The following is a 24,812-nucleotide window of genomic DNA, read 5'->3' as shown; positions in this document are numbered from 1 at the left end:
TTAAGGAGGTTCCAAAATTTTTCTTTCATATACTACGCATCCTAATTCTTGTGTGTTGCGTTGACGATTCAGTCTGCCGGTGTGAGGAGCCTAGATATTTTGACTGCTTCGTGAAATTTCTAATCCATTCAGCAATCAGTGGAACAGCGGACGGTTGAAAACAGACAGTATACAACAAGAGATGGATTATGGGAAACAGGAAATGATGGAGGGTAAATACTAATACCACTGACTGAGCCTCTCCTGAAACACATGAATTGATATGCACACTATATGGACTGTCCTGCACTGTGCATATCACACCCTAGTATTTTCGTTTATGCTTGTTTCTCTGACAGCGATATACACTGCACATAAAACACAAAAGGGAAATATTAGCTCTCCCAGCCTCGTATATCTCACTCTCTGCCTAGTAAAAAAGCTTGACGTGAGCTGGATTAGGATACTCGAGTTTTCCCTAGCATGAGAAGGTTAATGGTGACAGTTTAGGTTTATAGCACAGGATGACAAAAATCATCCGGCTTTTATGTATTAATATTCATGTGACACAGAAGCAGAGTACACAGTCAAGTTCATTATTACATATGAGTTCAGTACAAGACACTTCAGTTGCATAGCACTGCACTGCAATGTTGAGAGTGAGTTCGGGTTTGAGTGTACTCTGGGTGCGTGTACTGGGAGAGTGAATGTTCGTGTGTACCTGTGTAAATTTATGTGGCTCCTATGGCCAGGTGTTTGGGTTAGCCAGGGAGTTTAATCTGGAAACTGGAAAGTTCACTGCAATTCTGGCCCTTGAGAGGTCACATTAATACCTCCTACCAAGCAGGTGTTCGCCACTGAGACCGTAGCAGAAATACCAGGGGCATTGGAAATTCTGACTTGTACTTGCAGGGTTCCTGGCGTTACGTGGGTAAAAAAAAAAAAAAAAATACCGTACATACTGGATCTGCCTGGGACCCTGAGCCCCCCCGACCCCAGCGCAGTGGGAAACGACCCCCATGTTCCCATTTTACCCGTCGTACCTATGTTCATTATGGGCCCATTTCCCCAGGGATACATTTCCCACTGACCAGTTCTAATAATGGACTTATTCACTCCACTAACCTACACGTACTTGCCCATTATCCATTCACCCATCCTTCTCATCCATCCACCCACCCACCATGCCCACTCACCCACCTCTCCTCCCATCCCGGTCATCCACTCTCCCACCCACGCTGCCCCAACCTGACCCACCTCGCCCACTCAGTTCTGCCCCCCCCCCACCTCTTTCTCATGCCCATCCCACCCATCTACCCACCCATCTGACCCATGCACCCACCACCCTACCCACCCGGCCACCAAAGTCCACCATATTTACTTGATATAGTGATTTTTACGCTGTACTGTTGTTATGGGTGTTGGAGGAAGTTACGAATTCTAGACTAAATAGGCACCAAGCTCCATCATGTAGACTTAAATAGTTAGATTTTTGACAATCAGGGGAGCTACTTCAGTAACTCTGAACAATACCGTTAACTTCCCAGTAGAAAGTTACCCGTGTTAGACCCCTTTGGAGCACTCAAGATCAGTAATTCCCAACCAGGGTTCTGCAGACCATCATCAGGGGTGCCGCGAAAAATAATGAAATAAATCAATAAAAATAAAGAAATAAAATAAACTGAAATACAGTTTTAGTAACAGTACCAGGCTCAAAAATAATAATTCTTTTTCAGTCATGAACCGTATATATATATATATATATATATATATATATATATATATATATATATATATATATATATATATATATATAATAGGTAGGGGTTCCCTGGGATTTGAATAATTGTTTCAGGCGTTCCTCCAATGTATAAAGGTTGGGAATCACTGCTCTAGATAGTTCTCCCTTAATTTCACCGATGGTCAGACAGATAGACACATTTAAAAAAAAAAAAAATTATTCGATAAACTTGTATGAAGCGTATAAACTGCATCGCATAAATGTATGTGTAACGTGATTACTACAACAGTACTAATACTCCCAGGCTATTATGACCATTGCCAGATGAACACAATATCGTGGCGTTATCTAGTATAACATATAATGCATATTCTCAAATTTAAAACTCTGATATCCAAAAGCTAGCACTTGTGAATATATTCCATGCGAGAGTGGGTCGTTGATATCACCTGTCCTCACACAATCCGTGCATATTCCAAGACACTTTTCTTTCATAATATATGTAAGAAAAGATCACAAATTACTAATGCAGAATTCTTCACTGTATTTACTGTTAATCGTACTAGTGGCTACTGATTACATAATTTTCTCAGTAGGTAATAACATGATTCTATCCCTATCTGTCTATCTCCAGACACCTTAATATGATAATGGGAGGCCATAAACCAACCGTCTCCACATCCTCCTGTCCTCTACCATCAGACGGTTCTCTCCAACTCACACCCTTTCACTCATATACCTCTTCATGCCATCCCTTCATTTCATCTCGGTTTCCCTTCCTCCTTCCTCCTCCACTTTTTTTTCATAGTCAATATTTCCTTCATTCTCTCCACATGGCCAGTACAGTGCTTGAGAAGACGCGACCATGATGTGAATAATCTACAGTCAAATGCAAGTGAAAGTATGGCAACGACATCTGACAATACAACTTTATCTTCTGAGTTAATGGGGTGGGTGTAAGGACTCTAATCGATGTGGCTTTGGAGATTACGTAATACGATTTCCTTAGCGATTTGTCCTGTACATCACATCTCTTTACCCTCGTGTATGTTACCGATGAAAACTGATGTCGAATTTGAAATGATATATACTGCAATTACTGCATATCAAACTGAAATATGTAAAATAAATCGCTAGTGACTAGGTGTTAGGATGCCTGCGATGACACCTAGTATTCGCATACGGACCTGACTTAGATGTCCAGTAGAGTATTTCGAAGTTTGTAAAAAAGTATGATATATCTACTCTGAAAAGAGGTTAGCTGCCTGACTATGATGTCCTTTCTGTGAGGAATAATATGGTTTAGTGGTGCAATAGAAAAATGATAATTATGGTGAAGGATTAATGGAGGCTCTTATTAATCTTCGGGAGAGAGAGAGAGAGATCATTTATACAAGATGGGAGGAGAAACAAAGGAAATTAGCCCTGTCGACCAGTGGCGCATGAATTTTAGTTTCTTCTAGATAGCACCAGACGATTTTTACTCAGATTAGGGAAGGATCTGTTGTTGTTAGGGGGCTTATTAAGGCTATATCTAACTCCTCCAGTTATAAAAGAACATTCTCTTAAGGTAAAGTAGGACAAATTAACTACAAATACGTCATCGATGGAGAGATATTTTAAACACGTGTCCTCGTACTAGAGAGATTAAGTGTTTCTTCAGTCACTCACATAACAACATTACTCTCTCAGTTCTGTAGTTATTTCACATCAACCTTCTATTGTCCAGGGTTGTGCATTCAATCTGGTGGGGAGGGTACTAAGAGTCCTCTATCGCCTCATCGTCGCGAAGCTCAGTGGATCCCTTCTTACTTAAGACCTGAAAACGACCCCAACCGTCATCCGTTACTAGGTTCCGGAAGGTTAATATGGCCCAGATTCTCGCCCTTTCATAGTTTATTTCACGTAACTCAGGGACAGAAAAATACTGTACAATGTTTCGGCTCAACAGCCTTCATACAGCACTTCTTCGTTACTAATATCATATTCTAGTGTTAATCTATTGTTACAAATGGCATGCAAGACAATTTTCGGCCAAAGTAGAGAGAGAGACAGAAAAAAAAGCACGGAAGGAGCTAATTAAAGTTGGGATTGGGTGATTTGTTTTGTCCTCTTCGACAAGACAGACACACACATTTTGCCAAGACTGAACCACCCAGGAAGTTTTTTCCCCAAAGAAATTTTGATTGAATTAATAAAATGAAGGATAGAGAGAAAGACCACGAAGAAATAGAGGTCAAGGAAAAATGCTGAGTAAAGAAAAATGTATTGCACAGCTTGTAAGTTGAAGCCATTCTTTTCAATACTAAAAAGTATGTGAACTACATTTTTCGTGTGTGTGTGTGTGTGTGTGTGTGTGTGTGTGTGTGTGTGTGTGTGTGTGTGTGTGTGTGTGTGTGTGTGTGTGTGTGTGTGTGTGTGTGTGTGTGTGTGTGTGTGTGTGTGTGTGTGTGTGCAACCCTCTCACTGCTAATGTAATAGTCTGTGTGTTGCCAAATTTAAGTAAACAGGCAGCACTTACAAGAAAGGCTTAAAAGAAGATACTACAAGAAGAGTTTCCTAAACCGAACGGTAATATGTCGGTTGAAAAGATAGAATAAAAGACACCATTAGACTGGTGGTGTAAAAAGATAAAAGGAAAGGGACACCTTCTATAGCCACACCCGCCTCTTGAGTATTGTAAGGAGAAAGAAGTAATTATTTACGGGGGTAAAGAAGAGGGTCCAACTATAAGCTCTATCACCATGCAAAATCTCGTGTGTCAATGTAAGAACCACGGCCTCGGCATCCACCAGGTAAAGTCTCATCCGGGGAAGGGGGCATCTGGGGTCAGTTTCTGCTTAAAACATGGCCGAGATGAACGTCAACCTGTATGCAGAATTTTGTGTTCCTTGGTTCAAGACCATGACGGTAATTAAAGGTTTTGGCTGGACCCCTGAAGGCCGCCCTCCCCAATGGGAGTGGTCTTTTGCGGTCTCACTCTGCTTAAAACATAGCCCTGGTAAATATTTACCAGTGGGAAAATTTCATGTCTTTAGATAGAAAAAATTTTTCCCCTGGGAGCCGACCCTCTTCACTTCCCCCCATGGAGTTTGGTTATCGAGGGTCCCACCCAGGCTAAAATGTCGCAGTTGTAAACACCTATCAACAAGCCAAATTTCGTCTTCTTTGGATAAAACTATGGTCGTGCATAATGGCCTTGCCAGTACACCCGGGGGTCGCAGCCTCCTCTTTGAGTGGCTACCCTTGCTACTTCCACCTTCTCCAAAATGTGACCAGAGCGAACATCTATCAACATACAAAATTTCAGGTTCTTCAGTTAAAACTTTATCAATGCATAACGATTTTGTCCAAGACTATTGGGGGCCGCCCCGCAATGGGGGCAGCCCTAGGGGGTTCCACCATGTTTTTAACCTGGCGCGAGTGAAGCCCTACCAAAGTGTAAAAATTCATGTTTCCTGGTAAAAACTGGCAGTACCAAACGGTTTTGTGTTGGATACCCAAAAGTTGCCTCCTAAATCCAGAGGGAGGTCTACCAACATGCAAAGTATTGTTTTCATAGCACTCCTCCCAGAAGGTGTGGACCCAGGTCTTCAGCAGTGTATAGTAATCCAGTGTGTGAGTGAGTGAGTGAGTGAGGGAATAACACAGCTACGTAGAAGCACGATATTGGGCCACTCCTTTGGGTATGGCAATTAACTGAGAGTGAAGGAGGGAAATGCTTGATGAATGATAGACTTTCGAATGATGGGATTGATATTAGTTGTAAGTAAAAGGGGAAAAATGCAAACGAATGACCATAAGGTAAACTCCAACGGCAGTCTCAGTTGGTTAGCTGCAATCTGTAAAGTTATTCAGGGAGTGTTGCATGGTTTTACAGAAACAGACCGACAAAGATTCACACAGATACACAGAGAAAATGAAGGTATCTGAAAATGAATGCTTAATATTTGCAAGATGAGCGAATTATTGCTTAAGAGTGAAGCGCCTGAAAATGAAAGAGAGAGGGTGCCTGAAAATATGTGCCGGGAAAAAATAAATAAATAAATAAACTGAGAGAGTGGATCTCTGAACATCTGAAAATAATGAATTTCTGAAGCTGTTTGAAAAATTCTGGAAGTTGATGACTATTTGAATGATTGTATATATGAATGAAGAAGTGGGTGAGGGAAGGTATTGTGAACGTGTGTGAAAATGTATCTGGAAGCAAGTATTAGACATTTTAAGGCGCCAGAAAGTAAGAATTAACGTTTAAAAGTGTAAATTTCAGAAAAAATAAGGTAACGAAAGTATATAAAGAAACGAGAAAGTGACCTGACCTTCAAAATGGGCTTGGGCAGATTACTGTCATCCTCTTCTGTAATCTGTGTTTGGTGTAGAGTAGAAGGGAAGGTTGGTGGATACTCATTCACGTCCACCACACGTACCACCACCCTAGCCTCACTCTCACTACGATTTGCATTATCACCATCATCATCCACCGCTCGGGCGGCCACTAGGAGTTCGTACTGTGAATAGGAAAAAATATATATTAGATCTGGGAATACTGAAGGGAAAAAAATATATCTACAACAGTGTAACTACTGCCATTTTGCTGCCTCACTTCAGATATTCTACAAGCTATGTAGGCTGAGTACAGCGTCACGACGAAAGAAATGTTCCGTAATCATACATAAAACAGAAACACAGGGTTATTGTGTAGCCAGTTTTCTATTACTGGTCATTCGCTATATGTGTATATTTTACCTTTATAATGTCTACCTTTTCAACCTTTTTTTTTTTTTTTTTATCCAGGGGATAGGGCGGAGTAATTTAGTTAATGTTATCATTCCGGTTATATTACTTAAAAGTTATTGAAGGTAATCGTATGAATTTTTATTTATGATTTCAGAGTAATTTTGTTACTTCTGTATTCTGAGAGTTTCATGTTAATATTGACTGCATGTAATTTTTCAGCTCACCTTTGTTTTACTTACCTCTGTGCTTATCAGTGTTTATGTGTAATATATAATGTAAACCTTTAATGTACGTGGAACATTATTATAGAGTAATGCCATTTCGTACAATTTAAAGGGTCATATTGGGTCAGATATTCCTAATGCGGCTATTGTGGGTTGGACTCTAAATTTACCAATATCATAGGTCCTACCACCTCTGCCAACACTAATCCTGCAACAGCTACCACTACCACCACAGCTACTACCAGTGCAGCTACCACCACTACTAAAGTCACCTCTGTTACAATTACCACAACCACCATTACAGTACCATCAATCCTGCTTTCACCACAGCCACCACTACCGTCTCCTTAATTATCAACACTTACCATCACTGCCAACTGCATGAAAACCATCCTCATTACTGCGACACCACCACTAATACCAGTAAATGCGCTTTGTGAACGCGTGATGAGCGAGCGAGCGTTTATACATATGCCTTCTTGGTATAAACTTTCAGCATTATTGGTGAGGCAGTTGAACAAAAACAGAAGAATAATTGAATTAAATTATTTATTTTCTCACGTTTTCTCCCTGGATGTGCATATAACGAAGCGCCGTTTCATTTATCACGCGAGCAATGTTCAGTTCTCTGCTCCTTACTTTCCATGTCAACGCGCTACATGGGTAAACGCTTGACCATTAATCGAATGATAAAACCCAGAAATGGGGCGATTACCCTTGCTGCTTTCACCCCTTAAACATAGATAATACGTTCATCCAATATTATGAGCGGAATATCCGATATTTAATTGTTAGAATACAAGCAAGAAAACATGGTGCTGAAACAGGATTTTTTTTTTTTAAATCCAGTTTCATAGTGGACCATGTCATTTGAGGCTCTCGGTACACTTCCTTGGAAAGCTAAGATTCCATGGGGTTTCTTTGGTCTCATATGTAAATTTATGGCTAAAAACAAAATTTACTGAATGTATCTACTACCTGCTGACAGAATCTCTTCTCTATTTCACATTGTAGAAGTTATTAGCTTCTGAAAACCATAGCAGTCGGGCCGTGTCGTGTCGGGTCGCTCATTACTCAGCTGAACCTTGAGTAAACATCGCCTCGCTCGCTGTTCTCGTTCGCTAGTATCCACTACAGCCATCGCATCTGCTACTACCACCGCTAAAATCATCACTACAATTGCCCCCGTTAACACCACTGCAAGAACCACTGCTACCACACCCATTACCACCTCCATTTCCACCACCATCCTCACTACCAGATTTTACTGTGAGTGAAGGGGGGACATAATTATATAATTATTGGAGTGAATAGTACGCCCACAACAATTACATACATTCTCGCCTCCCTCCATTAAGGCCACAACCACCACTGCCACAAGTAAGCTATCACTACCACAACTACGAAGATCACTTCTGCATCAACTACCGACACTAAGACGTCTACCACTACCACAATTATCATTTCAACTACTACGAGTACAGCAACTACTACCACAACCCCCACTACCAGAATTACCACTACCACCATTACAACTACCACTACCACTACCACAATGACACTACCACAACAACTACCACTAATACAACTACCTCAGTCTTAATAATTTTTCAATATTGTTTTAAATTATGTTTTTAACTGAACATAATATTCAGCACATTTTATGTTCCCACATTTTTATTGAGATTTCACTTTGTGTTTTTATTTTATTTTATTCTTTTCTTTGAAGGAGAAGGCACCATTAACTTTTAAATCACGTAATGTATAGTATCAAACCTAGAAACAAAATTATATCAAGCATAACAAGCCTCTTATCTCTGTAATTTTATTACGAAATAAAGGTGATTGATTGACTTACACAAGTACCATCATCACTAGCACAGCTACCACTGAAAGCTCTTTGTGTTGGTAGTATATAACTATTGGGTATTGCTGTTACTTTCTCGCCAGGACGGAGTCCGCCAAGGTATTGTTTTTGGTCGTTTGTTTGTTTATTTGTTAGCAACATTACGGAAAAACGGATGAATGAAATTGCATGAAACTTTCAGAATATGTGGGCATTGGTCCCAGAAGAAGGCAATTAAATTTTGGAGGTAATCAAGTGACACTAAAAGGTCAAAATCAAGGTCATGGAGTTTCAAAGGGCTATAACTTGAGACCGGATGAAGATAGAGATATTTACTATTGAAAACATACATGAACTCGTAATATGTGCTTTCGTTTGGCCCCATGACTTTTGACCTTGAGTGACCTTCAAAGGTCAAAGTCAAAGTCACAGATTTTCAGGAGGCTATAACTCGAAACTGGTTGAAGATAGAGAGATAATTACTATTATCAACACACGGGAAGTCCCATATGAGTTTTTAATTGGTACCATGATCTTTGACCATAAGTGACCTTGAAAGGTCGAACTCAAGGTCACGCATATTCAAGGGGCTATAACTCGAAACTCGTTGAAAGCATATTTACTATTATCAACATATAAAAAGTCTCATATGGGCTTTCACTTGGCACCATGAACTCTGACCTTAAGTGACCATGAATGGTCAAACGCAAGATCACAGATTTTCAGATGGCTAACTTGAAAACATTTGCGCCATTACCTTAGACTTCAATTGTGTATTGTCAATAAGTGACAGTAACGATTAAGTATTTAGCAGCAATAAAATAACTGCTGTCTGGCGAGGTTTGTTGTGCCTGGCACCATTTGTTAAGGATCATGTTAATGTTGTTATTGTCATGCTATTACAATTACAGAAACAATTCACAGTGCAGGAAATTGCTAACGGTTTTACAACTGATGCCTCTGATATTACTAATACTTTATCTACAACTTCAACAATCGTGACCATCCAAGCAGAGCTATTGCCATAAGTATCACAAGCAGTCATCATCGTCATCATATTGTCCTTTTTCTCACCTGTGGATGCTATGGGGTTAAATCCAGAAACAAGAAACGCGAAAGAAAGAAAGTTGGAGGACTATCAACATCATAGTTATATGAGCAACAGAATCACTCCCACATCATTCAAGTCCCCCTGGAATCCTGGTTTATCTTCATACACTTAAGCATCTAAAAAACAGCAAATATTACTCCTCCTACTGTATTTATTCACGTTACTGATGCCTATTGTCCCCTGAGTCTAGAACCTTATAGTCTTTTTACGTCCACCAACCAAGTTGGAGGAGGTTATGTTTGTCTCCAAAAGTTCTCAAATAATTTCAACTAAATTTTGTGGAACGGTGGGCCATGGGCCAAGAAAGAACTGATTAAATTTTGGAGCAGATCCGGATCCGGAGTAACTCGCACAATATCTCCAAAAGTTCTCAATGAATTACAATGAAGTTTTGTGGAACGGTGGGCCATGGGCCAAGAAAGAATTGATAAAAGATCCAGATCCGGATGCAGAAGCTATGTATCCAGCACAAAATCTCCAAAAGTTCTCAATGAATTTCAATAAAATTTTGTGGAAGAGTGGGCCATGGGTCAAGGAACAATTGATTAAATTTTGGGCGGATCCGGATCCTATGTATTCCACACAGTATCACCACGGATCCGGATCCGGATCCTTTTTAATGGCAATGGCACTGGGGGAGGTATGTGCTCTTGAGTGCTTCCGAGTTACTACGACTGCTATAACTACTTCGTATCACACAACGAATCCTCCTGCTCCTCCTCCTCGTACTACTACTACTACCACTACTACTATCACTACTTCTACTACTACTACTACTATTACTACTACTACTACTACTATTGCTTGTACTACACCATCATTACCACCACCACTACCACCACCACCAGCACTAGTACTACTGACCTGGCTCTTGTGTTCGTAGTCCAGTGGCTGTGTGAAGGATAGTACCCCTGTGGCACTATCCAGAGTAAATAGTCCATCCTCATCGCCGTCTTTGATCACGTACTCCACTGGCTGGTCTGGGGGGAAAGTCACGTGATTAAATCGTCAGGCAGCACCAAGAATGCAATAGACATTTTTACTGTGTGCAGGGAATTCATGGCTATTGCATACATCTTAAGAAATACAGCACATTTTTTTTAACTTGGAGAGGGACGTCTTCATGTGGTAGCACTGATATATCCAGAGGGACCAACTACCTCGTTCAATAAACGCCTTTACTACATGACAGTATTGTGATACCAACTCTAACCTACGGAAGTGAAGCTTGGACATTGTTGGAAGGACACAAGTCAAGAGTGAGAGCAGTGGAAATGAGTTATTTAAGAGGAGCCTGTGGAGTCACGTGGAGAGACAGGCTGACGAATGAGGATATAAAGGAGAGTTGTGGTGTGGATGTGGATGTGATAGGAAGCGTTATGAGGAACACACTGAGGTGGTTTGGCCATGTGGAGAGGATGGAGGGTGAAAGACTGACGAAGAGAGTGTATGTGAGTGAGGTGGAAGGGGGAAGAGGGAGGGGGAGGCCGAGGATGAGATGGAGGGATGGGGTGGAGAGGTATATGAGAGAGGGGGGTGTGAGTTGGGAGCAGGGCAGTGAAATGGCGGGGGACAGGGCGACTTGGAGGCGATTTGTTTGTGGCCACCCCAAACGGGATTGAGGCGTCTGGCAATAGATAGATAGATAGACGTCCCTATCCCCCAAAATGACGATGGTGGACTCCCGGAGGAGAGGAAATTAAGGCCGCAGTCCATCCGATTCACAATCAGCTGAATCTGGGTTTGCAACTGCTGCTGCTGCTGCTACCACTACCACTACTACTACTACCAGTAAAATGCCTTGGTCGGCGAGGTACGAACAAGGCAATTTAAATCCGAAAGCATAGAAATGTTGCCTTGCACTCCGAGGATACCTAGAGTAAATTGATGACTATCTACCTACTGTACCAAGTTTCATGCCCATACGGCAAACTGTCAGGCCTGTGGCGCACTTTTGAAGATTTTCGACATGCTGCTCATGGGGCGTGTCACGTGCCACATGCACCGCCTGGGTGTGATGAAACCTGTCAAAACAAATCGTAAAGAATTGGGCTATCATATGATGCAAACCACGCAGTGATCTGCACTGTGGTTGATGAGATATAAACTTCTCAAAAGCGTTACGGTCGGGACGGGCCGGGTTGGGCCTCTCATGTGTGAAAAAATGCCACTACTTGAGAGAACCGCAAGGGCCTTGCCCTCTCTCGTAACTACTACTGTTGCTCCTCCTCCTCCTACTACTACAACTAATACTACTATTACTACTACTACAAAGATCCCCAACCCCTTTCAGCTCAGGTGATGGTCAAGTGTAGTCAGATTGGTGGGTCGATTTGACGACTAGCCAAGTAAACTCAATCCTGCCTCATAATTAAGGTTCATCAAATTTCATTTAAATGCTACTTTGTATTCAAGTTGTGGAAATGGTTCAGTTCCTTCAGGTAAAAACAAATCGACAATAAATAAAATCTTTATTATACAATCGTCTGGCCATAGGGTGTGATGGATATGGTTTTAACCACGAATGGCTTTCCCAACGCTTGATATAAATACTTGTCAGGAGAATGAATGTAACATTCAAGTCACTGTAAAGAAAGGAATGAACTACGAAACTGGGAAAGGATATAGTAAGATGTTATGTGCGCTGAAGATACTGAAAGCAAGAAACACAACGCTCAATATACGAATATTTTATAGAGTAAAGAGCAACAAGGTGTTGAAAATCGGGTAAGAAGGTTAATTGAAAATCTGTGAGGAGTGGAAATTAACTTCTCTCCTCCATGTGAATGATGTTGAGCTGCTTGGGCTGAAGGAATAAATGTTGCATAGACTGGCTGGTGAGTCTGGGAGCAAGGCTATATGCAGGAGTTATTTTGACAATAGTGTTGTTGGGATGGAGGATAATATTCGCTGACGACTAGAGAGCTACATCATCTGACCAGCCATCTTTCACTGGAATAGAGATGAGGCAGAGGTTGGAGTTGGGTTGGTAAGGTGTGACATGAGAGATTAGGAAGGTTGGCCTCTTAGAAATCTGGGAGAATAAGGAAGAGGGGGTATAATTTCTCTGGTTGTCCCACTAAAATAAAGCCTTGTTTTGGTGTGTCTGTGTGCGTGTGGGGGGGGGGGCGGTCGATAGGAGACGTGTGGGTGATAGCTCCCGATTTTTACTGTTTATCAGTGAACATATGCCCTCTTTTGGCACCTGAGCAGGCTAGTAAATGACTTAAATGGCAATGGTCGATGTGGAGATGATAGGTGAAAAGTGACTCATTTGATTTTTTTTTTTCTGGGTCCTAAAAGTGCAATCTTATGCCTTAAACCACCTCATCCATTTGCCATTACAAATAAACTACCTTCCCTGCAAGCAAGAAGGAATGTTGCCTCCCTTGCATTATTTTACATATATTTTTTTTGGCAAATGCTCAGACGAAGTTGCGTCCATGGTGCCACCTCTCCATGCCTTCTCTCGTGCTACACGGGCATCTGGTAGCTCTCATGACTGGAATGTCACTCGGCCATATTGGAGAACTTCAGCCTATCAGAATTCTTTCATTCCCTGAACTGCATCTCTCTGGAACTCGCTTTCCCAGAGTTGTTTCCCTCCAAATTTCAACCCACAGCTGTTCAAGTCTAACTGTTACAGATATTTTATGAATAAAGGACACCAGTAATCTGGTCTATGGATTATTTTTTTTTATTCATTTGTTTTTCCTTCCTCCGATCTGTTATTAAAAAAAAAAAAAAATCCACCCCCTCCCAAGGCTTTGCACCTGTGCATACGCAAACTAACCTGTGCCAACATCCGACACTTCCAGGGTCGTCAGGTGGTTATCTCCTATCGCGTCATCATATCCACAACAACGAAGCGGCTATTTCAGTTTCAGAAGTTACAGAGCCACCAGCTAACAAAAATCCACAAAGTCGATTTAACAATGTATTAGCGTCTAATGCAGTGGATGGAGAGTTTACAAGGATCAACAAGAGATTTGATGACGTCATGAATGAAATAAAGATGTTAAAAGATATGATTACGCCCCCATACTGCAAGATAAACAAGTACAACGCTGAGCTCAGGTCGTGAGTAGATAAGCAAGAGGACATTATTACGAAGCAGCAACAATTCTTGGAAATGCTGGACCGTAGAGAGCGTGAGTCCAGCATCAACGTCTTGTGCGTGCCAGATGAACATGAGACACTGGATGATGCTGTGAAGGATCAGGGAAAAATATAAGCGAAATTTGGTCACATATTCTCCTGGATGGCGGTTGGCACACGCAGTTGGCTGGGAGGCAACGCACGATCCGGTGACAGTGGGAAGTCAAGACTCCGCCCTATCCCATTCGCACTGGTGGACAAGAATCAGTGCACCTGAATCCTGGACACCGGTAATCGCCTGAAAACCTCCGGCGACAGCTATAGTAGGATAGACATAAGGAAAGTTGTCCATCCAAATGTCAGCAGGGAGTGGTGCCAGCTGCGAGACAAGGGAGAGGGTACACGTGGAAAATGCCTAGTGCGGTACTAATCTTGACAGCCAAGAGGGTAAAGTGTAATAAGGATATCATTGTTTGCTGGAACCCTCTTTTTTTTTTTATCCACCACAGCCAATACGTAACTCCAAAGTAATATAATAGAATATTGATAAAGTATGCACAAAACTGGAATAGCCAAACTTATAGCAATTACTTCTTAATTACGATGCAATATGCATTACGAGTGAAGAGGTCAAGACGTCCCTACCCGTGTCATTCCCCAGATACGTAAAGTACAGAAGGAAAATGATTAGTGCCGCAGAGTGGGGGCAGACGGTGATTTATGCTAAGAATTGATTTTCTCATTGAATGCATGACACTGACAGAGGCACAGGTCAAATGTGGCTGCAGTTTCATAATATACAGGGAGTGTTGTTTGGCCTCTGTTCTATTCTATCTTATAATTCACAGTACTATACCCATTATTTGCATCAGTTCAGGAAAAACTGAAATCTAGATATAAGCATAATGAATTTATTACAACTGTCGATATGAAAGCGAGATGTGGTACGAGTGGGAGGGATTTAGTATCATTAACCCTAGGCGTCCCGACGATGTATAGATACGTTGCCACGTTTTGTCACGGTGACACCCAGCAATGTATCCATACATTTTACAATTGCGAGGTCCGTCATTTGCACTTTTCCAAGTTTCACGGGAGATTTTGGGTAGGCTATGTGCAAGACCTTCCTCTACCCAACGCCAGGCGGGGATAATGCCTGGCCTCACCTGATCCCCCCATCCCTCTCGCATGCCATTTTCTCGGCAACCCACCTGATAGCAGTAACCTGGCCAGTAAAGACATGTCGCACAACGGTCTCTCCAATGATGAAATTCAAGGCGAAAGTGATTCCCGAGGTGGAGGACAAAGGAAGAAACAAGCCAGAGGAAGAAAGAAGCAGAAGTGATGAGGCGGTAATGTCGTAAAATAAGGTGCCATATGTTGATGTGTTTGGTGAGTGAACAACGCTTATATCGCCTATATTATTGTCTGAAAACCAATACACTCTTGTACTACATATAAATTCGTACCAAATAATTAAATAGCTAACCAACTATGAATGGTTTGGAATAGTTACCCCTCCCATAGAAAACGTTATCTCTGGAGACTGGCCTGAGAGAATACAGTACCAAGGTGAAAGTACTGTTACCGGTACCATGTTTCTAAACTCAACTGAGCACTTTCTCTCTGAATTTTCGATGTTTCTCATAAAAAACGGAGGTTTTAGCCCCCAACAAATAACTTTTCGAAAATCTGACGGGATTGGGGGGGGTGTCATTGGCGAAAAATTTGCTGGGATGCGGCGGGTTAATTGAGTACCCTAATGCTGATGAGTTCTCGTAGCCAGAGGTTTCTAATGGTTCCAGTGTACCTAAAGTGGACGCGGAATTAAAATCTAGCATATGTACTGAGATTATTCTGCTTATGCTGTTAATCTTTCTCTCCGCTGGGCTCCTCTGATCACAATCTAATCACAACCTGTCCTATTTGCTCCAGTAAGGCCTGTGGACCCTCCCAACAGGTGATGGCTGTGGCACTTTGGATCTGCTGATTGGCAGGCGTTTAGGAAGTACTTCTTTGATTTCCCCTGGAATGATTATTGCTGCCTTTCCAAGAGCCATCTGAGTGCATCTTGTGCATTACTGGGGTTATTCTCCCGGGCACTGAAGCATACATTCCATTCTCTTGTTCTGTGACTAATGGAAAAACACCTTGCTTTAATAATGGTTGTTCTAATGCAGTTCACAACAAGGAGAGGGCGTAAAAAAGGTACTGGAGCCAACCCACCCCTGAATCTAATCTCTCTTATGCTGCTCCCTGGAATCATGCTAATGTTCACTATGCTAAAAATAATTTCGTTTCAACTAAATGCTCTGAACTCTCCAACTAAAATTCTTCCCACTCCTGGCACCTTGGCAAAACACTTTCTAACAACTTCACATCATTATCTTTCCCTTCTCTTTTCCACTCTGATGGCTCTGTAGCTGTTTCTCCTAGGGATAAAGCTGAACTCTTTGCGAGACTTTCTCTTCCAATTCCACCTTAGACGATTCCGGTGCTGTTCCTCCATCACTCCCCCCCCCCCCCGACACTTCCTTATGGCTGACATTAAAATGTCCTCAGTTGGTTTATATTCTGCCATGACTGGCCTCAGTACTAACAAGGCATATGGGACTGATAGGGTCTCTCTTGTTGCCCTCAAGATTCGTACTTATGTTTGTACACCTTGCCTAGGTAAACTCTTTTGCCTATGTTTGTCAACTTGTGCCTTTCCCTCTTGCTGGAAGTTTGCTCTTATTCAGCCTGTCCCAGAGAAAGGTGGCCATTTCCAGCCCTCTAAAGATCGCCAGGTTGCTTTAACAACTTGTATTTCAAAAGGTTTCAAGTATATTATTAACAAAAATAATTTTAAAGCATCTTTCCCATCGCAACCTTCATTTTGATCATCAGTACGGGTTCCGTCAGGGATGCTCCACTGGCGATCTTCTTACCCACATTTTAGACTCCTGGTCCTCCTCTTTTCGGGACTTAGGCGAAAGCATTTCCATTGCACTTGACATCTCAAAGGTTTTTGATCGAATCTGGCATACATCTTTAATTTCTAAACTACCCTTCTATGGTTTCTGTCCTTCTATCTGTGCCTTCATCTCTAGCTACTGGCGATCTTCTCCTCCACCTTTCAGACTCCTGGTCATCCTCCTTTCGGGACATCTCTAAGTCTTTCGATCGAATCTGGCATAAGTCTTCAATTTTCAAACTGCCCTTTTTTGGTTTCTATCCTTCTATCTGTGCCCTCATCTCTGGCTTCCTTTCTGGTCGTTCTATGCTGCCGCTGTAGGTGGCCACCGTTCTTCTAGAGCTATCAAAAGTTGTGTTCCTCAGGGCTCTGTCCTATCACCAGCTCTCTTTCTTCTATTCATCAGTGACCTTTTAAGCTTTTTCGTCTAACGCTATCCACTCATACCATGATGAATCCACCCTTCATCTTTCCATTCGCTTCCCGCAGCGTCCATTAAGCAGTTACATTAACAACCAAGGGATGAAGCAATGGCACACCTAATGTCTGACTTGGCTCATGTCTCTGATTAGAATAAAAGTAATCTTGTTGATTTTAATGCCTCAAACACTCGGTTCTTACATCTTTCAGTTCGTCAAAATCTTCCACAAGAGCATCGTTTATTTTTTTTACAACATCAAACTGAATCCTGTATTATCTTTAAACATATTTGGGGTTTGAATATCTCGGGATACATGTTTAAAAGGTCATATTATTATTATTATTATTATTATTATTATTATTATAATTATTATTATTTTAATCAGCTTCCATGAAATTAGATGTGCTAAACGGACTCCGTGACTTCTTTACCCCTGTACAGTTGTTTACTTTACACACGCATATATTCGCCCCTGTATATAGTACATCTCTCATGTGTGGGGAGGCTTCCCACACACAGCTCTTCTCAACAAGGTGGAGTCAAAGGCTTTTAGTATTATTAGCTCTCCTCTTCTTACTGGCTCCTGTCAACTTCGTCCTCTTCGTCTGAGTATTGCAACTTTATTTCTTTTCTGTCGCTACTTCAAAGGTCACTACTCCTTTTAACTTTCTGCTTGCATCCCTCCACCACTACAGCGGGCATGTAACACCAATCTAGCAACAAACGCTCATTCCTTTTCTGCCCAACTGTCTAATGCAAGAGTTAACCGATACTCCCAGTCCTTCATGTATGCAATTGGTCACCCCTGCCACTGTCTTCTGTATTTCCTGGCGTCTATGATCTTCAGTCTTTCAAATGCAGTGTGCCCAGAAATCTCGAAGTGAACTGATCTTTAATTTGTCTCTCTGTTATCTTGTTTTTTGCTTTTTCTAGGGGGAAACATTCTTGAGGGCTTCTGGCCTCTGATTCCTTCTTTCTTAGATAAATAATATATCAAGCCTCATTATAGCATTTTCTGGAAATAAAAAGTACCGGGAGCATGACACTTGCGTCCCAGAGTTGAACACATGCTTCATGTATTCAGCACTGATTAGATTTGAGAGAGATTTCTTTGTTACAACGAGGTGACCTCCCCTCTTAACACTCCAGCATCATGGTAATTGTCACCAAGACAGGTGTTGATTTAGACGGCCTCCTGGCCAGGACGTCGCTGCTGGGAGATGACGCCGCTCTCCATGGTAATGCTGGCAAGACAAGACTGGTTAGGAAACCATTTCGCTTTAACAGAATTGATATGGAAATATTTGTAAGTAATGTAGCACAAATGGACCCATTGAGGAAACTTAGATAATATTGATTCTGAAAGAAAATTAACAGACACCTTATATGAGTGTTCGTGGGCAAGAAGTGGTGCAGGATGCTGTCAGCCTGGGTAGATGGGAGAGACCATTAGATGACGCAGATGATGCCAAGGTGTGGAGGGCCATTAACTGGATGGGTGAATTTAGTGTTGATATGCAATTATGCATGGTGATGGTTCGAGCTTCAGTGACGAGGAATTCGGAGCTCATTTTGAGGCTATCCTGAATCTCCCAGACGTGAGTGGCAGGAGAGAGGATGATATGAACACAGATGTCACCATCCCTGTTCTAGATGAGCCATTTCGCCTGTACAGGTGCAACAACAAGAATGGAGGTGAAGCCTGATAAAGCATGTGGACCAGATGGGTCCCCCCCAATGGTTGGGGGGAGTGTTCTCACTCCTGCCAGAACAGTGAATATTATCCATAGTGATCCTAGTGGTATTTTCTCAAGTGTGTACCCGCGATCATGGATAAATACTAAAGGTTTATGATCTTTAAGAGGGACAATAGATCGAACACCAGTAATTACAATGGGATCAGTGTAATTGGCTGTATTTCTAAGTTTTATGACATGGTGCCATGCGAACGGTTGAGTAACTGGTTTAGCCCATTTGGAGAACAAGTGGAGGCGTGGAAAAGCCAAACCCTAGGATCCTTAGATCACAAAGTTACATTGCATTTCCTTACAAATACGGCAAGGCAAAAAAAGATGAAACTATTTGTGATTTTTTTTTTCAAAGGCCAATCATTAACTCCCTAGGTATAAGATATTCATAATATTAAAGAGGTTTGGGTGTGGGATGTTGATACTGGCAGCAATAGTGGCGATGTACCGAGCAATTGAAAGTAGAGTGGGTGCTACTGTCATGATGGCCACACTGGGGGTCAGATAAGTTTCATCATCTTCGTAATTCTCGTTTATAATATTTGTAAATAGTTTATCAGAAGGGGTGAGAAAAAAAGCTGCCACTTGGAAAGAGTTTTAGACTGGCTGCACAACTTAGTGCTGATGGACGATATTGTCTTATTGTCGATAAGCAGATATAATCTGATTAAAAACGTTGGGTTACTCAGTTTTGTGGAGATTATGGCATGGTAGTAAACAACAATAAAAATTCTTTGTAATAAATGGCGGAGACGGGGGCGCTGATCCAGTTTTGTGTGAACGAGTTGGTGATAGAGCACTGCATGATGTATGTTTACCTAAGTTCGCTGCTCTCGAGCGAAGTCTCTGGGTCCTCGGCCGTCAGGGAAAATGCAGAGTATAAGATGTGTCATCTGCTGAAGGTTGTATCGCTTGTCAAGAAAAATAATGATGCACCATTCATTGTGAAGCGACAGCTGTTTAAGGCGACAGTGATTTAGTCCCTTATACAATATAAGGATGTAAGTCTTGAGCTGGGGCTGATACTAAACCAGTCATCAAACTGTACATCTGGGTGTTAAAGCAACTCTTAGGGGTGAGAAGGACGACATCAGACCTGCTGTGTTCCGCTGAGTCAGGTAATCCGTCGTTACCAGACTTAATCAAATTCAAGCAATATAAATTTTTTAGCATATGGCAGTCCAAAAAATCTACTATGCACGACGATCATTTGTCACCTGCTATTAAAATATCAACTGAATATAATATTTACACAGGGGAACTGGTGAAAGAGTTCACAACAAAAGAAGTTCCACATAAGATACCATTAATCAGAAATGTTCACGACGCCATTGCAAACTAAGCCTCATGAAGATGTATAAAGAGATAAACCCAATGTTCTCAGTACATGACAAATACAAAGAAAAACGCTTAATCAGTGAGTTCCACCACATATCATTCACGCAGTCCCTGTATCTGGACATAGCCTGGGAGACTGGGGGATGGAGTAGGTGGGGGCGTGGACGGTATCCAGTCTAGGAACATTGGTGTAATTCTGGCTTCGTAAACAAGCCGAGAGACATGCGGTTGATGCAGAAGGCAGAGAGACCTACAATATTAACATATTAGAATATTTATTCACAAATACTCTTCCCCAAGATATAACTTGTAACTGTTGGAGTTATTCAAAGTGTTTTGCTTGTTTGTTATTTGGTTGTATTATATTTGGTTTGTGTAATCAACTGTAACATATTGTGGAGTACTGTTTTCTTTGCATGCAGTTCAAGGTACCATTTTTTTGTATTGTAATTACTTTACTGAATGCATGTAATTATTGAAATGTAACTCTGGTCAACAAATTCTCTCTCTCTCTCTCTCTCTCTCTCTCTCTCTCTCTCTCTCTCTCTCTCTGTGCGCGCGCGCGCGTGTGCGTGTGCGTGCGTGCGTGTGTGTGTGTGTGTGTGTGTGTGTGTGTGTGTGTGTGTGTGTGTGTGTGTGTGAGGATGATGAAATGTGCGGCTGAGAGGGTTGGTAAGGTGTGTTAGTGGGAGTTTGATTAAAAGGTACAGTATCTAGGAAGCAAATTTGTGACCTGTAGTCAAGTGGGGCACTGTCTCTTTTCCAGGATTAAACAAAGCTAGGTCAGGCTGTTAAGTTAGGTTAAGTTGTTAGGTTCGGTCGTTAGAGTAGGGAAGGTTAGGTTGGTTTAGGTTAGGTTATGGTAAGAGCGATTATCCTGGAAAGAAGAAATATTGTCTTTGATGCTAGACTGGGTTGCAGTATGAAGATGTTTTAACTCCTTTGTGGTCTCATGTCATTTTCTTTCTATTCTTGCTATTTCCTTACGATTTCATTGAACGCTGGGTGGACTTCTACGACTCGAGGGTATAGATATAGCCTTAATAGTCCCCAGCAGTACAAGTGGTAGTTCCTTTCTTCTTTATATTCCATCTTCTCTCCTTTTTATATGGGTCGATGTGCTTAACCAATCGTCTCCATACAGCTCCGTCCTGCGCATCTTCCTCCATCAGCACATTTTCTCTCAAATTTTCGTTCAAAGAATCCACCCACCTCCTCTTCGGCCTCTTGCTCCTTCCTTCTACCGTCATTTCCAGTACTCTCCTCTCCACATTATCCTCAAGGTTTCTCATCACATGCACATACCAATTAAGTCTTCTTTCCGGAATCTTCCTGGATATATTACCCACCTTTAATGTCCCTCTGATTCTCTTATTTCTAATCCTTTCTGAATCCGTTACTACACACAACCATCTCAACATTCTCATTTCCGCTACATGCAACTTTTCCTTTTGCGCTTTCTTCATTGCCCATGTCTCAGACCCATACATCACAGCCAGTCTTACTACCGTTTTATATATCGGTAACTCACCTTGAGGGTGCTGCCACACTTGCTCCAAAAATGTGATCGACAGGAGGGAACGAAGCTCAGGGGTCCGTCCAATTTTCAGACTTGGATATTACGACGGCTCTATCCCTTGCTTCGTTCCATCTTCCCGATGACATGTTTCAGGTTAGTGTGGCCGCACCCTTAAGGCTCATGGCGATTCTTATTCAATACAGCATTCCCTATACCTTCCTCCAATTCATCCAACCCACCTGCTTTCTGTGGGCCATTTCCCCATTGAAGTCGCCGTCATCGGCCACCATCGATCCTAGATAGTTAAAATTCTCCATCCTTTTTAGTTTCCCTCCCTGCAAACTAATCTCTGAATTTTGAACTTAGCTGAACCTCAGGTATTCTCCGCTTTCTTCCTACCAAAGTTCATTCGTTTGTCTTCCTTAGCCCCTCTCCATGCTTCTAATTTTCTCTCTGTCTCCTCTCATCCTGTGCTGCATAAGATGGTGTCATCAGCAAGGTGCACGCACCAGGAGGACTGATCTCATACCCTACGAACCAGCACGCCCATAATCATATTCAAGAGGCAAGGATTTCAAGAAGATCACTGATTTAAACCAACTAGAACTGAAAATTTGTTTGTCAGTCCTACGCTGCATATGACCTGAGTCCTTGCCCTCTCACCTAAACTATCCTCACATACTTCTCCAGCATCCCCTTCTCCCTCATGCACTTCCAGATCTCCTGACGACGCACTCTGTCGTAGGTCTTCTCCAAGTCAATGAGTATCAGATGCAACCCCCTCTGCTTCTTCTTGTGCTTTTCCATCATCTGCCTAAGTGCCACATTGCGCCTCTCGTCTCTCTACCAGGCATATAACCAAACTGCTCCTTCCGTAGTACTGTCTCTTCCCTATGGCTTCTCTCTATAATCCCTTCCCAAACCTTTATTGTATGGAACATTAATTTATCCCTCTACAACTGCTACAATCCTGGATGTCTTCCTTCTCTTTGTAAATAGGTGCAACCACACATCTCTCCACTCTCCGGCCATTTCCTCCTGCACATAAATCCTCTGCCTCAAGTCCCACACCAAATCTTTCCCTTCTTCACCCAAACATTTCCAAACCTCCACTGGTATCCCGTCTGGTCTTTTGCCTTCCCATTTTTCATTTATTTCAACACAACTTTACTTCCTTTCTGCTTATAGCTGCAGTTAAACCCTCATTTGGGACTTCATCCTCGAAGACTACTCCCAGATTCTCCTTACTGAACAGCTTTTCAAGTATCTTTTCCACTTACCCCTGATCTTCCCTGGGTCACGTAAAATCACTCCTTGCTCGTCCTTTATCTGCTTGATCTCAGTGAAATCTCTGGTTGACTTAGCTTGATTGCTCGCTGATCACTTCCGAAACTTCCTCAATCCATTACTACATCTTATTCTTATGGGGGTCTCCTTAAGGTCGACATACTCCAAATCTCCTTCCCCATCTCAGTATTTTCCGGCTGTTCTCCTCCCACCATTCCTGCGCCCCCCCCTCCCCACCAGTGGTCTAATTTCACTCAACACTTTCTCTCTAAACTGCCTACTCAGGTCCTCCTCCTCCAACATCAACCATATTATCCTAGCTTTCCCATGCCCTGGTTTCCTTCAGTTGCCACTCTTCATCTTCCAGTCTACCATTACCGGTCTGTGTTGTGTTGTCACATTTTCCCTGTTTATGACTTTGTAATTCTTAACCTCTTTCTGATGGGATCTCTGACACATTATGAAGTCATTTGACTTTCTCTTTTTCCACTCCTTTAGGTCAAAAATTGATTCTCATTCTTCTTTAAGAAGGTATTTGCAACTGCCAAATCAAACGCCAGTGCAAAATATACTATCTTCTCCACCTCATTCCTCTCTCCCACACCCCAACCAGCATGCACCCTCCGAGTCCCCTCTCTCCTCCCCACGTACCCATTCAGGTCTCCACCTAGAATTATTCATTCTCCCTCCTGTGTTGCCCTAAAGCTTTGATCCATCTGATCCCAAAGACTTCCTTCTCTTCACAGCCAACTAGCACAGGATATGCACAAATGATATTTATGACTCTCCCATCCAGGTCTTGACTGACACTCATCATCCTATTACTTCTGCTCACACGCATCAGTTTACTCTTGAGTTGCTTGGATAACACTATCCCTATACAATTCCTCCCTTTCTCATCATCCCCGCTATAGAGCAATTCGCATCCAGGTCCCAGCTGTCTTGCCTTATTTCCATTCCATTTAGTTTCCTATACGCACAATTCTCCAACCTTCTTTCTCTCCATTCATTCTGCCAACTCTCTTCCCTGTCCATTCGTTGTCCTCACATTTAGGATTCCGATTCTCAATCGGGCTAGTTTCTTTAACCAGGCCTGCCTCTGACCTGGTAGCACTTGCTCATCTCTGACAGAGGTCAGGTAGGATTCCTGGGCATCGCTTATGGAGTACATTCTAGCAGCTCCTAGGGTTCTTTTGATATGATTCGCCGTTTTCGGTTGGTTTTGTTCGGTTTTACAGCTGGATGCCCTTCCTGATGCCAACGTTCTCTATTACTTAGACTTGGGACTGACACTGAGCTGGGCTGCCTTCCCCTTTCCCCACCCCTCCCCAACATCCGCAGTGGCTGGGAGAGTTTTGGGTTTAACTGCTGCTACTGGGCCTTTTAGTATGGTCCTTACTCAGTCAAAGCAGCAACAAGCCTGTTCTTCAGTGCAAGGTAGCACTCCATGAACAGGCTCACCTCCACCCTTTAAGAACCCCTGCCACCTTTTACAGTTGGAGCTGCAGCTTAAGAGGGTCTCAGAAAAGTTTAGCAATTAGGTGGCCTGGCTGACCTTCTCTGGACCTTCTTTTACCCTACTCTGGAAAAGCCGCCCTCACTTTTTCTGGCTGGGACTGTAGCCGAAGAGGGTCTTGGAAGAGGTAGAGGATATGGTGGCCTTGCCATTCTCCTCTGCACTCTCCTCTTTCCTACGCCTGAAGACCCACCACCCTTTCCAGCTGGGGCTGTGACTCAACTGGGTTCAAGAAACAGGGGTAACCTCTTTGCCTAACCGCTGCTGGTTGATTCTTCTAACCTAGGCTGA

The 24,812-nt window shown here is 42.4% G+C and overlaps 1 protein-coding gene across 1 annotated transcript in view; it reads right to left on the bottom strand.

The window, feature by feature from the left end:
* LOC145391144 (putative neural-cadherin 2) overlaps nucleotides 1-18,182 on the bottom strand; it is a 252,951-nt gene extending 234,769 nt beyond the window's left edge. Inside the window, exons 1-3 of the mRNA XM_080265824.1 lie at nucleotides 18,146-18,182; nucleotides 10,503-10,618; nucleotides 6,040-6,228 (exon numbers count right to left, since the gene is read on the bottom strand). Coding sequence (XP_080121950.1) covers nucleotides 6,040-6,228; nucleotides 10,503-10,618; nucleotides 18,146-18,182 — 342 coding nt within the window. The remainder of the gene's footprint in view (nucleotides 1-6,039; nucleotides 6,229-10,502; nucleotides 10,619-18,145) is intronic.
* Between the last annotated feature and the right edge of the window lie 6,630 nt (nucleotides 18,183-24,812).

Source organism: Coenobita brevimanus, chromosome 17, assembly GCF_032717465.1.
Source record: "Coenobita brevimanus isolate Jiangsu-jjx chromosome 17, ASM3271746v2, whole genome shotgun sequence".
NCBI classification, from domain to species: Eukaryota; Metazoa; Arthropoda; class Malacostraca; order Decapoda; family Coenobitidae; genus Coenobita; species Coenobita brevimanus.
Note: the sequence above shows the minus strand (reverse complement) of the source record. Positions and strands in the feature narration are given on the sequence as shown.